Source organism: Crocuta crocuta, unplaced genomic scaffold (genome assembly GCF_008692635.1).
Source record: "Crocuta crocuta isolate KB4526 unplaced genomic scaffold, BGI_CrCroc_1.0 scaffold59, whole genome shotgun sequence".
Lineage (NCBI taxonomy): Eukaryota > Metazoa > Chordata > Mammalia > Carnivora > Hyaenidae > Crocuta > Crocuta crocuta.
In genome coordinates this window covers 1468451-1482288 of record NW_027551578.1, presented here as the reverse complement: position 1 = coordinate 1482288, position 13838 = coordinate 1468451, and the positions used below count along the sequence as shown (strand labels likewise).

Genomic DNA, 13838 nt, shown 5'->3' with positions numbered 1-13838 from the left:
AGCCTATTTAAAACCCAGGCTTTCTGGGTGTGGCACTTGGCATCCGTCTGTCTTCAAAGCTCTCAGGAAGGTTCCAGCACTGAACCTAGCAGGAAGAGTGCTCAGAGAGAGTGGAAACCTGCTTCCTAGAGAGACAGGGCTGGGTCCTCCTGTCTCTGACCTGAGGGGGCACATATGGCACAGCAGGTCCCCGGCAACTATGTGCTGCAAGGGAGGGAATGTCACCCCACGCGAGAACAGCCATGGCCTCACACCAGCAAAGAGGAAAGAAGAGTGGGAACGGAGTATTCCGCACAGGCCACCATGTCTGTTCGTCACGACAGCCGCAGGCTCTGGGACAGGCCAAGGTCTGGGCTGGGCCACAGCACGGTCGCCTGTGTACAGAGCTGGGAGCAGCTGCCTCTGGTTGGCCTCCTCCACTGTCCCAATCTACTTCCTCCCCCTAAGATGGCGCCTCGTGAGCAGCTCGTCCTCAGTGAGCTACAGTGCCTATAAATAAGGGGACTATAACCAGGACACCTCTGAGACTAAGTGGGGGGGGCNCAGGTGTAAACGGGTGATGTACCGGGCAGGCCAGAGGGGTGCTTGTGGGCTGAGAGACCAATCTGCAGGCAGGATCTGGGGAGCCAGAGCCACGGCCACCAGCCATCGCTGGTGGGGGTGATCACACAGGCCACGGCAGCTTTTGTTACCAGCTGTGGGGTAAGAGGTCCCATCCACCCCCTGAGATATGGGTGGGTGAGAGCCAAGCACAGAGCCCAGGACAGAAGCTGGTGCCTGAGATGCGGAGGGCAGGGTGGGGGGCAACGGGAAACCCTTCACTGACAGCCCGCACACTTACTTTTAAACTGTCCCACAGAGGGGTGCCTGGCTGGCTCAGTTGGCTCAGGTCACAATCTCCAGTTCATGAGTTCAAGCCCCACGTCAGGCTCTGCGCTGACAGTGCAGAGCCTGCTTGGGATTCTTTCTCCCTCTCTCTGCCTCTCCTCAGATCATGCTCTCTTTCTCTTTCTCTCAAAATACAGGGGCACCTGGGTGACTCCATTGGTTAAGCATCTGACTTTGGTTCAGGTCATGATCTTACTGCTTGTGGGTTCAAGCCCCGTGTTGGGCTCTGTGCTGACAGCTCAGAGCCTGGAGCCTGCTTCGGATTCTGTGTCTCCCTCTCTTTATACCCCTCTCCTGCTTGTACGTGTGCTCTCTCTCAAATACAAATACAAACATTAAAAAATTAAAAATAAAGAAACATTAAGAAAAATGACTTTGAGATGCTCTACAGAGTAAGACTTCTCATTGCCCAGCAGAGCTGCTAAAATATAAAGGACTGAGCCCTTTAACTTTCATGGGACCATCTGAACGTCGCAAATGTGACAGAGGGGAACTCCGGTAATGAAATGGGGGGAGGGTGAAGCCAAGGTGGAATTACACAAAGTCTAACAACAGAGATGGTAACTCATCTGGGCTCACACCCCCTCTGTTGTGTGCTGCGCAGGCCCCGCTCCACAGGCGTGAGCCACACAGCTGTTACTGCCGTGCCAACAGACCTGCACCGCCTTTCTAAGATTAGCCTTAGCTTCTGGAGAATCAGTCAGACCTGCGCCAGAACAAGAGTGACAGCCATGCCACACGCCCCGTGTCACCACCCGTTATGTGAGGCCGAGTATGTCACGGAGGCAGCGCAGTCCCCAGGAGGAAGTGGGGCCACATTTATTTTCAGTGCCTCAGATGGAAAGGCGGGAACAGTGCCTCCCCCTCCCCTGCTCCTGTCCCCAACCAACAAACTGCCTGGCCTGTGGCCTTCCTCCTCCTCTCCTTCTTCCTTTCCTCTTCACGGATCCTCCTTCCAGCCGACTTCTCACATTTGTGGGGCCCGGGAAAGAGTACAAATGAGGACCCACACCTCATGGGCTCGACTACTTGAAATCCGTAAATCCAGCTGCACCCAAAGCTCACAGCCTGTCCCTGGGAAGTCCCCCAGGGACCAGAGGATGGGCTCTGGGGACAGAAGGGAGACCCTGGGAGCCTGGGTGGGGGTGGGGGTGGCATTCACGTGCTGGGCCGCGCTGCCTGCCGCCCGAAGCTGGTTCCCCCTCCCTTGTCTGATTGAGGGGATCCAGATGGTTCTGAGCATCTTCTAAGCCACCATCATCAAGTGGGGAGAGGAGGGAGAGCGCTCGGGGATCACGGTCTGCGTAGAGGCTCCCCAGGGGGCGCTGGAGCCGCCAACTTTACATGGGAGCAGGCACCGGCTTCTAAAAATAATTCTTCTTAAAAAAGGTTCTGGGATGAATACATCTGGGATATACGGAGTTAAGCTGCCTCTGACCCCCACCTCACCCCGTTTATAAACTGCTGGCCCTGAGAGCCTGGCATGTTTTCAAGGAGATGAGAGCACTGAGCATCACCCAACCTTTTCTGTGTGCAAAGCCCGCAGTTCACCAAACACCTATTATTATCTCACGAGAAAACTGCTCTCTAGAGCGCCGTCTTCTGGAACACGCAGACCTGGTTAGGCCCATCGAGCCTTCTTGGTCTAATTGTCAGTGACGGTAGAAGGAGGTGGGGTTTTACGTTTCCTGGAAAAGCTGTGTGTGTATGTGTGTGTGCGCACGCACACGCGTGCGTGTCTGTGTGTGCGTGTGCATATGTGTGCGCGCGTGTGTGTGTCCGTGTGTGTGTGAGACCCAAGTTAGTAATCATTACTGTTTCTGGCTAAGCCACTGCTGTCTAACAGGCTGGGGACCCGTAATGACGTTGGCGGCAGCTGCGGGGACCGTGGGTAAGTACCTGCTTCACTGGGGCGCAGGGAGGTGCTGATAGGCGCATGCAGGGCCTGGACATGGATGTGGACACAGAACAGGTGCTCTGGGTGTGAGCACATCACGGGGAGGACAGAGGAGGCAGGAAGAGGAGGAGGAGGGGGAAGAGAAGAGGGGGAGGAGGAGGAGGGGAGGAGAGGGAGGAGACTAACCCCGGCCCAAGCCTGCACGAAGGCCCCAGGCCTCTCCCCGTGACGCCCCCCGGGACCTGGTGGCCGCCGGCCCGCACGTGACCAGCAGAAGGCAGGAGCCCCTCACAGACGTCTTGGGCCCAGGAGAAGCACCCCTAGGACGTGGGGTCTGGCCCCCCCCATCCCCGGGTCTCCGGGCGCTGAAGCTCCGCCTGAGCACGTACCTGGTTGCCCCCCGCGTTGTGGCACTCGTAGACTCCCACGACGCCGTCAGCAAAATGTCCCAAGGTGTCCAGGCAGTTGGTCCCCTGCTGCAGGGCCCCAAAGGCTATGTCCTGGTGGTCCGGCACCCTGGGAGCAACAGGAGAATCGTCAGCGGGACTCCGCAGGACCCCCGGCTCCCGCCACCCACCCCTCTGCTCGGGGACTTCATCGCACGCAGCGGGAACCACGAGGGAGGGCCTCTCGTAGCCCGTGTCCCCTGCCCACGGCGGGTGGTGTCCCTGAGGAGCATGTCCCCATGTCCTGGATTTCTAGCCCGGACTGAAGATCACGCGGAGGAGCATTCTTTCTATTCCGCATCAGGAAAATGTTTCTGGAAAGGAAAAACTCCTGTATCCTTCAGGGTTCGTCTGCTGGAAGCTCCTTAGGAAAGCAATGAATGAGGGGCGCCTGGGGGCGCAGTCAGTTGGGTGTCCGACTTCGGCTCAAGTCATGATCTCGTGGTTTGTGAGTTCGAGCCCCACGTCGGGCTGTGTGCTGACGGCTCAGAGCCTGGAGCCTGCTGTGGATTCTGTGTCTCCCTCTGCCCTTTCCTCCCTCACACTCTGTCTTTCTGTCTCTCAAAAATAAACAAACATTAAAAAAGAAAAGCAAAGCAATGAATGAGGGGTGCCTAGGTGGCTCTGTCGGTCGAGTGTAGGACTTCAGCTCAGGTCGTGATCTTGCAGTTGGTGAGTTAGAGCCCTGCACTGGGCTCGTTGTTGTGGGCCCAGATTCCGCTTCAGATCCTCTGTCCCCTCTCTCTGCCCCTCCCCTGCTTGTGCTCTCTCTCAAAAATACTCAATAAAATTTTTTAAAAAATGATACTTATTTTAAAAAAAGAAAGAAAGAAAAGCAATGACTGTGCTCCTGTGCTGCTTGACCTTCCCAGTAGACTTAGGATGTGACCTTCACCTGGTAGAGGGAGAACCTGAGTGGCCCTGTCGGGTGGCCGTGCCACAGACACAGGGCACGGTGGGTGGGGCGACACGCCTTGGGATTGAACCCACATCTGTACCCTGCCTCCTGCATCTCTCAGACCTCCCGCTCTCTCTGCGCCTCACCCCCTGTTCTGCATGGTACCTGCAGAATAGGCTGCTGCATGTATCACCTGAAACATTGCACCGTATGCGGAGCTCAAGGGAAGCACTCGGTAAACGGCAGTGATTACTATGGGATGGGCACAGCACACTTAAGGAGTTGGGTCTCCCTCGCCTGGCACAGGCGGGGCGAGGCAGTCACCTGCGAGCGTGGTGCGTGATANCAATGACTGTGCTCCTGTGCTGCTTGACCTTCCCAGTAGACTTAGGATGTGACCTTCACCTGGTAGAGGGAGAACCTGAGTGGCCCTGTTGGGTGGCCGTGCCACAGACACAGGGCACGGTGGGTGGGGCAACACGCCTTGGGATTGAACCCGCATCTGTACCCTGCCTCCTGCATCTCTCAGACCTCCCGCTCTCTCTGCGCCTCACCCCCTGTTCTGCATGGTACCTGCAGAATAGGCTGCTGCATGTATCACCTGAAACATTGCACCGTATGCGGAGCTCAAGGGAAGCACTCGGTAAACGGCAGTGATTACTATGGGCACAGCACACTTAAGGAGTTGGGTCTCCCTTGCCTGGCACAGGCGGGGCAAGGCAGTCACCTGCGAGCATGGTGCGTGATGCTTCGGATACAGTCCAGGGTCACCCCAGATCACGGGTGTCCAAAGGGTGAAACTGCATTNCGGGGGGGGGGGCAGCTCCTGTCCTCTCATCCGAGGTGCAATCTTCACTTCCTCACCTTCTGAGGCCTCACTGCCTCTCTGACACTCGTTGCTCCTGAGCCCTCGCAACACCCCCCAACCCCAGGTCCCCGCCAGCGGCTTACCTTAATTCTGGGTAGACATTTTCGAGGTACCATTTGAAAGGCTTGCAGCTAAGTTTTTTCCGAAGCTCCAGTCGGCTCTGAATACTGAAGAGGGAAACAAGACTCCTTTAACAACGTGAAGAATTCGTGAGCTCCTCCCGTCAAATCTGCAGATCTGTTGCTGCGAGCGGCACGGAGGCGGCAGTTGACCCTGGGCCGTGCACGACCCTGTCCCCAGGACCCCGAGCGCCTCCCACACCCCTCCTGGCCGAGGCCCTCGCCTGGCCCTGAGCAGAAGCCTCTGCTGTGACGCCTGGGCGCCTGTTCTCAACTCTGGCGGCAGCGTGGTTCTTGGGGAGCAGGCTGACCAGGGGCCCCCCCCAACCCCCACAGATCCTGAGCAAAGCAGCACGAGAGGGCGCGAGTCACGCTTACTTTCCATAAGGGACGTTTCTGGCAGAAGGCACTGCTGCGTAATAGAAATTTTTGTACTCATCCATCCAGACCTCCGCTGCCCGGCGGGTGTTGCTAGAAACAAAATAAATCTCCTTGAGCTGCGATCCGCTTCCTGTCCAACAGCGCCACCCTGTGGGCACTCGTCTGCTTGGTGTGCCACCTGGGAAAAGGTCCTCTGAGAAGGGCCTGCGGCTTTGGCAGTGACGCAGAGAGCGGGCTGTCCGTGCTCAGCACCCAGGCCCGTGTCTGCAGGTAGCTGGCATTCAGCGGGTGCTCACTGAACAAATAGAGATCACGTTCCAGTCTTTCACAGAAACGATCGTCCAAGAGCAAAAGTCAGGGTCAGAAATGCAGCACAGGCAGGGTCTGGGAAGGAGAGATGGGGGCTGCACCCTCAGGAAGGACTGAGTCCAGCACCTTGTGGCAGGGGGCATGGCCAGCGACTCCTCGGCCCCACATCGGCCCTTCTCATCATGGTTGTTAACACTACTCGACGGGCACCCAGGTGGCTCAGTCGGTTGAGCAACCGACTTCGGCTCAGGTCAGGATCTCCCAGTCTGTGGGTTCAAGCCCCACGTTGGGCTCTGTGCTGACAGCTCAGAGCCTGGAGCTACTTCAGATTCTGTGTCTCTCCCTCTGCCCCTCCCCTGCTCATACTCTGTCTTTCCCCTTCTCTCTCTCAAAATTAAATAAACATTAAACAAATTTTTAAAAATGACACTACTTGACAGCTCTGTGCAGAAATTAAAAATAGATAAGAATTCCTATTATTTGAGGTGCCTGGGTGGCTCAGTTGGTTAAGTGTCTGACTTCGGCTCAGGTAATGATCTCACGGTTCGTGGGTTTGAGCCCCGCATCAGGCTCTGTGCTGACAGCTAGCTCAGAGCCCGGAGACTGCTTCGGATTCTGTGTCTCCCTCTCTCTCTGACCCTCCCCTGCTCACACTGTCTCTCTCTCTTTAATGTTTAAGTAAAACATTAAAAAAAAAAAAAAAAGAATTCCTATTAAAAAAAGACTTTTTCCCCTGTGGACCTGAGCTGACAGACCGTCCTGTTTGGATAGGGAATCGTGATGTGAAGGGGAGAGTAGCTGTATGCCCCACATCCGGGGCTCTAATTAGCTACCCTGTGCACAAACGGAATGGGCTTTTCTAGAAGGCAGGAAAACCATGTGATTAAGTCTCAAAACCATGACGTATGATTGGTAAGACCACTGGAACACACTGCTTTAGCATACACAGCCTGTGTTAAAGGTCCCACATGCCCAGGCGCCCGCATCTGACCCTGCCGACAGCTTTGCAAAGCCCGTTCAGAAGAGCATTCATGCAGGAAGCCTCTCTGCTCCCATATCCTGGCCTCGGTTCCCAACTAGACTCACCCCTCCTGAAGAAGCCATAGAGAACACATTATGTTCTTCCAAAATGAATATATTAGGGAGGCAGTGTTCACCTTTGAAAATAATTCCTTTGCTCTACCAAAAATGTCTCTTTTAAATGGTGAGCCTTTCAAATGATTTGAGCTACAATTACTAAAATAATTTCTATTCAGGGCATATACGTTTCACCTAAAGTGATGTAGAGCCCTTTTTTCTCTTCATGAAACAGATGAACTGTTTCAAATGCCACTTACTAGACAGACAAGATAATATGAATTACCCCTCCTCTGATCTGGTAGTTCCCACTTCTAGAATCTACCTCATGGAGATGAAGCAACTAGGAAGGAAAATATATATGTGAAAATATGTTCACTTCAGCATTGTTTAGAAAGACAAAAAAAAAAAAAATAGAAACCATAGGACCATCAACAGGGAAGTGATCAAATAAATGGACTTCTCTGTAGCTGCTGAAAATGCTGGTGTACATCTTATGTGCTGCCGCGGAAAGATGCCCTTGGCCGGCTGTTGGGTGAAAGGAAAACAGACCAGAGAACAGTGTGTGATAGACGTGTGTGTGCAGGGAGTGGAGAGGAGGGGGAGGGGAGAGGGCTTGAGAGATGGATCCCCTGTTACAAGACTACTACTATCTTTGTTCATGAGATTGGTGATATTTTTTCCTTTCGCTCTGTAAGAAATACATATGTTCAACAATGAGCATGTAAAGATCTGAAGTGCCTGGGATGCTGGACCGTAAGTGTTATTTCTCAGAAGAGCCAATAAATATTCTTATTGGGATTCTGGGGTCTGATGAAGGAAGCAGCCCATGCCTCAATTTGCCCCCAATCAATGTCCAAAGGGCTGTGTAACTTCAGTCTTCTGGGACTGGGGTTTGTCATCAGTTAGAAGATAGGGCTAGATTCAAGCACCTCCTAGGTCCCTTTTAGCGCCACCGCTTCCAAGGTTTTCTGAATTGCAATCACACAGTGGTTCTGAATCACCTTAGTCACTAAGTCATTTCACAATCTCTAAATGCAAAGCAGCATCCTTCTGTCTACTTAATAGAAAAAGATATGTAGGTAGTCCCAGCCAACAGGCTTCACGTGCTTACTCAGTGCCAGTTTCCATTCATTCATTCAAATATTTATTCGGTGCCTACGATATGCCAAACGGTCTTCTTGGAGCTATGGATACAGTGGTACCTGGAAAGGTCCACTTTGATTTATCCAGGTTCCCCTTGCCTTTGCTTCCCCTCTGGCCACCGCTATACTACTCAGTGCCGACAGGGTAGCTGTCTCAGGAAGCAGGCAGCAAAGGAGGGTGTGATTCCCCTGGCCCAGTTCTACCGCTTGGTGGGAATAATGGAAAACAGTTCGGTAAGTTTAACCCACTGGTTTCTTGTATTTAATTTTGATCGTATGGGTGAAGTCTCGCCATGCGCTCTAAACTTAAAACCAAATACCCCTCTCTGAGGGATGTGCCCCACCGCCAGGCTGCTACTCTGACTGGGGCCATCCCTGGCCTCTGGGTAAACTCGAGGTCACGCAGACCCTCCAACACACACCCAACACCCTGCAGTCTCGCACAGGGCTCGTAGGAAGTGAGCTTGAAATGCGGTGACGTGCTGAAATGGATCACTCTCGACAGGTCTTGAGGGACCTGGCTACGGTAACCACAGGGACGAAGAGAGAATTTGCAGGTGGGTAAGGTGGGCCTTACCCTTTCTCATGTGTGCACATGGGAGGGGTACAACAAGGTAGGACCCTGCCGGGGCTATCACTCCATTCATTCACTCATTCATTCATTCATTCATTCATCACTCACTCATTCACTGACAAACTAACCTACATAAATGAGACCAACCTCTGCGTCTTGTTCTATTGCCTCTTTTAGAATCTGTATCTGATTCACGAATTCCAGCGACCTCAGACACTACTACATACACCTAGGCATCTGGATAGAAAGATCAGTGTGTGGTAACGACATGGAGCCCGGAGCCCGGCTTTCCTAGTGGTGGCCTAGCTCTAGTGCTTTGCGGCTCTGTGAACTTGGACTGGGGGATGACCCTTTCGCTGCCTCAGCTTCCCCTTATCCTGAAAGTGGGGATTCATCAGAGTGCTTCTTTCATAAGGTTTTTGGAGGGTGATGTAAGCTAACATTGGTAAAGTACTGGGAAACGGCCCGACGCAGATGAATCACCACCTACATATTAGCTATTGTTGTGAATTCCCAGTTGTTAATGGGGAAATACTTACACACTTAATGCCATGTATTAGACAAAATCAGAGAGAACGTGGGACTGGAAAGGGATCTCAGAAATAATCTAATTCTGCCTCCTCATCTTTTACATGAGTCAACCGAGGCAGAGGGCCTCAGAGACTCACCGAAGACCTGGCAGACCTCTGGGGCCTCAGTCAGTCTTTTGCCCAGGCCTCTAGGGCACAGACTTCTCAGGGGCCAGACATTTCAGTGAAGTGTCTCTTCTAAACAGCTTTAAAAAAAAAAAGTGCATACATATAGGAGGATTAGGAGGAACTTAATGGAGGACCATGGGGGAGAAGAAGGGGAAAAATAGTTGGGGAGAGGGAGGGAGGCAAACCATGAGAGGCTCTTGCATGCCGAGAACAAACTGAGGGCAGATGGGGGTGGGGGGAGGGGAAGGACGGTGATGGGCATGGAGGAGGGCACTTATTGTGATGAGCACTGGGTGTTATATGGAAGCCAACTTGACAATAAACTATTAAAAATAAATAAATAAACGTTAAAAAGATTTTTAAACAAAGGTGCAGGTACCTTGGTCACAAGTTTTATTTGGTACTCGGCCTCACTGACGTCTCCTCACTGCTACCCTCTCTCCAGTTCTCCCGGTTCGGTCAGGGCACCGGGTCAGCAATGCTGACCGCGGGCCTGGGACCCACTCGTACTTCCTGGTAGTTGGTCACCTGCCACAGCCGGGCCACCGTAAAGGCTGCCTGCTGGCGCTCCGCCTTCACAGCCACAGCCCCGCCTGCGCCACCTCCGCCCTGCCTGGCCCCTGCAACGGCTCTCAGAGGTTCCTGAGCCCCTGCTCCTGCTGTCCCCTCCTGGCCACCCTCTGCCCGGAGGCCACGGAAACCTCGCTAAAGCTTCAAACAGAGAAGTCAGGTACCTACGGGAGCTTCCCCCGGCATCCAGACACTATCCCAAGTCTCCCGCCACCTACAGGCGGGGGCTGGTTGAGCTCTCCCACCCTGTCTACTGTCCCCTTATTCCCTAGGGTCGGTCCTGGTCTCAGCGCCGAGGACCTGCTCGTCCTGTGGGAGCACTGTTCCCCAGGAGGCCAGAGCTCCTCCCTCCCACCTCTGGGTCTGCAAGTGCCACCTGCTCAGAGGTCCCTCCACGTCCGGTCCCTCTCCCACTCAACCACCTGACCACAGGGGATCCTTCTCGGATCCCCCTAGCACCATTTCTCAGTGGTTGCGGTCTTATTTAGCTATTCAGATGTGGGGCTGAGGGCTCCCAGTACCCCGGGGCCAGGCTGGCCAAAGGCTTGGTGCTGTTTTAGCTTTGGCATCTGAAAGAATTCTCCAGAAAACAACCCATAGGCCCATACTGGGTGACTGGCCTGTCTTCTTCAGAAAACTATCTGTGTGCGAAGATGTATCTGTCATGTACCATAAATCATACCCAGATGCCACGTCTCTCTGGCTTGAATTTAGTACTGCCTGACTTTCGTGCTGCTTGAATGGTAATATACCAAAAATAAGTTCCTCTTGTTTACTGTAACGCTTTCTCATACCTTTTGGGAGGGTGTCCAGTTGTCTGTGCTTTCACATGTGTATGGACTGGTGTGATTACCCCCACATCAGGATGCAGGCTGGCGCGGTGACCCTGGACACCCCTCGGGCTGGCCCTCTGTACTCATGCCCCCGCCCCACCCCCATCTGCTCCCCATCACCGTAGCCGCGTCCTTCAGACACCGTCCAAGAAACGGGGTTTACAGCACACAACTTCTCACTCAGCATAATGTCCCCAAGGGGCACCCACGCTGCCGTGGGCACAGCTGATGCCTGTCATTGCTGAGGGGCACCCCAGGGAAGGACACCTGTTTCCGTACAGCCCGAGGTTAAGTCCTGACTGGGTGGTGGACGCCCATGTTCTTGTCCCCGCTCAGCTCCCTCGCAACCACTTACCGGGCGAAGACGGTGCCGCTGCCGCCCGGGAAGGTGTAGGGATGCTGCTTCCGGAACACGTGTCCCACGCGGCTGCAGGGGACGATCTCCAGGCTGCCGCCGCACTGCCACACGCGGAATGAGATCTCTGAGGTGATGAATGAGACAGGGTGACTGAGGGAGCCCCGGACTGCTCTGAACAGCAGCCACCCCGGACAAGGTACCTGACGGCCATCCGCCACCATCCCATCCAAGGGCTCTCGTTCCCTCATCTACTGAAGGAGATGTGAATAAGGAGCCTGCCTCCTTCCAGAACCCGGTCCTGAACGCTCCACGGTGGAGATATCAGACACACCCAGTATTTCCTGGGTCTGTGGCACAATCAAGAAAGTATGTGTCCGCAGATCAGCTTGACTATAGTCAAAACATACATCAAATCATCATGTTGTGTGCCTTAAATACACGCAATGCTAAGTTGTCAATCGCACCTCAATAAAGCTGGAGAGAGAGAAAAAAAAAAATCAAACCAAAGTTGCTACTCCACTTCACTATGAGGGTGTCTCCACAGTGGTGTTGCTTTACAGAAGTGGAAGGCGGTGTAGACAAAAAAGAAAGAAACTCACTAGCTTCGATTTTAGCACAGATCCAAATTACGGAGTCGGCTAGATCTCTGTTACCAAATCCCATGGCTTCATTAAAGGATTCGATTCCAAATTAAAAAAAAAAAAAAACCAGCAATGAAAGAGCAGGCAGAAACACTTTTCCGATTCAGACACCTGCAGACAAATGGGATTCTTTGGTCTACTGTGAACGCGCAGGGCTCTGGGCACAAGGCCTTGCGTGTCTGCAGCAACACTGGGATCAACTGATGAAATGCTTGCACTGAATTCTTCACTAGCTGGTTTGGGATCTATCACATTTGCACTTGCTTTGTATCAACACCATTAGAAAAGGCACCAGGAAGCTGTACAAACTTCCATCAAAAGGCATGAAACGCCCACCATGGGGCTCTGATTTCAGATATAACTGGCCACCCACCATAGAGGCCAACTCCCTCTAAAACTTATTTTCAGTGCACCGACCATGAGAACGCAGCTGGGCTTTCTCTGTTCAGGAGAAAACAACTCTTCCCTCGAATTTCAGAATTTATGCTTCGCCAGAACTGTGTGTTATTAGCAGGCCTCAAGTCATCTGACAAGTTCACAGGTGCCTATGCACTGTGGGAATGACCAGGGACGCTCGAGTAACACAGAGCCCTTGGAGCTGGCCATGGACTTCCTTAGTCAGTAACCAATGGTTCACCTGCTTTGACAGAATCTACCTGCAGGAGTAATGAGACGCTCAGGCCCACATCAACATGCACGCTGCCCTGAGCATCTGTATCGGGAAAAGCTCGGCGCACGGCTGGCTTCTGGAAGAGCCTGGCAGCCCCTGACCAGGAACGTGTCCTCCTCACCCACCATCTAAGTGACTGCAAGAAGTCTTCACGGTTTGTATAAAAGGGCACTTCCTCGACGTCACTTCATACCCCTAAGAATGTGGCGAGCCCAGAAATGGTAGTCGCTGCCGCCAGTAAGAAATGATCAGAAATAAGGCGGGATTCAGGCAGACCACCAGCGGGCTGCTGGGCAAATCCTCTCGACAAGGCCCTGTGTGGGACAGCGGGCGCCCGGACGGCACCGCTCAAGGCACATACCATCTGCTCCGGGCACCATGGAAGTTCCCAGTACTGAATCCAGCAAACTGAAGTAGGAAGCGCCTCACTGGCTAGAAAGGAGTGGTCCATGCAGCTGAGGTGGGCCTTTCGTAACCGACTCCCTCAGAGCCTTGAAACAGGTGGGGTCGTGACCACCCACGCCTCTCAGGGAAGGGTTTCTGACTTTCTTCGTGCCCAACAAAGCTTTGAATAAGTAGTGCTCTGCATTTCAGGAAAATAAAAGTTGCAGTATCTGTTTGCCTAACTGGAACATTCCAACTGGGGGCTAGGAAGACCCTTAGGCTTCCGTGTGGGCAATCTGTTAAACCTGGTGGGGGATTTGGAAGGCCACACGCAGTTAGGATTACATTCAGCTCTGACTGCCCTTGAACTTGGGGATGCTACAACTTGGGAACGAGTACGCAAGAGAACTTGGTGGCTTTTGAGTCAGGCAGCTTGTCTGCCTCCTGGCTCTGCTGACAACCAGCTGTGAGGTCTCAGGCAAGGCCTTGGCCCTTCAAGAAGGCATGAAATGAAATGCACAGAGCTGGCAACAATCTCTACGTTGTGCCCCTGAAACTAACGAAACTGTAGTGCTGTGTTTAAGTATACTTCGATTGAAAAAATAAAAAAGCAAGCACAAAATGAGATGATATCCCAGAAGCAGTTAGCATCTGTCCTAATGCTGTTGGGGACACGGCACAAATGACAATAATGTGCCCAAGGAGCCCGACTCCTGTGTCTCACAGGGACTGGGGATTCGGCTGCTTCCATTAGACTTATGTTATGTGGTGCACGTGGAGGTGGCCTTGGACTTGACTCAGGCATCCCTGCATCCCACCTCTCAGGACACACGTCCACATGCCACGCAGGGTGGACACCCACTGGTGTGCACCTACCCAGCACTCCCAACAAGAAGTCAGAGGGGTGTCAAAAAGGCTGAGACTGAGGACTTCTCTTGCTACACCTGTTCGCCCTCTGGGGACAGTGGAAGACTCCCCGGGAGTGGCCCTTGTAGAGCTCGTCACCCACGCAGGGACCGCTCCAGCCCCTCCCTCCCGGTCCTGCCTCACCCCGACCCGAGGACCCTCAAGCCCTTCCGCGG

The 13838-nt window shown here is 53.4% G+C and overlaps 1 protein-coding gene across 1 annotated transcript in view; it reads right to left on the bottom strand.

Annotated features, from left to right (window-relative positions):
* GALNT2 (polypeptide N-acetylgalactosaminyltransferase 2) overlaps positions 1-13838 on the bottom strand; it is a 189986-nt gene that overhangs the window by 9446 nt on the left and 166702 nt on the right. The window contains exons 17-20 of the mRNA XM_077751686.1: positions 11059-11185; positions 5495-5587; positions 5081-5164; positions 3175-3301 (exon numbers count right to left, since the gene is read on the bottom strand). Of these exons, the coding sequence (XP_077607812.1) occupies positions 3175-3301; positions 5081-5164; positions 5495-5587; positions 11059-11185 (431 nt within the window). The remainder of the gene's footprint in view (positions 1-3174; positions 3302-5080; positions 5165-5494; positions 5588-11058; positions 11186-13838) is intronic.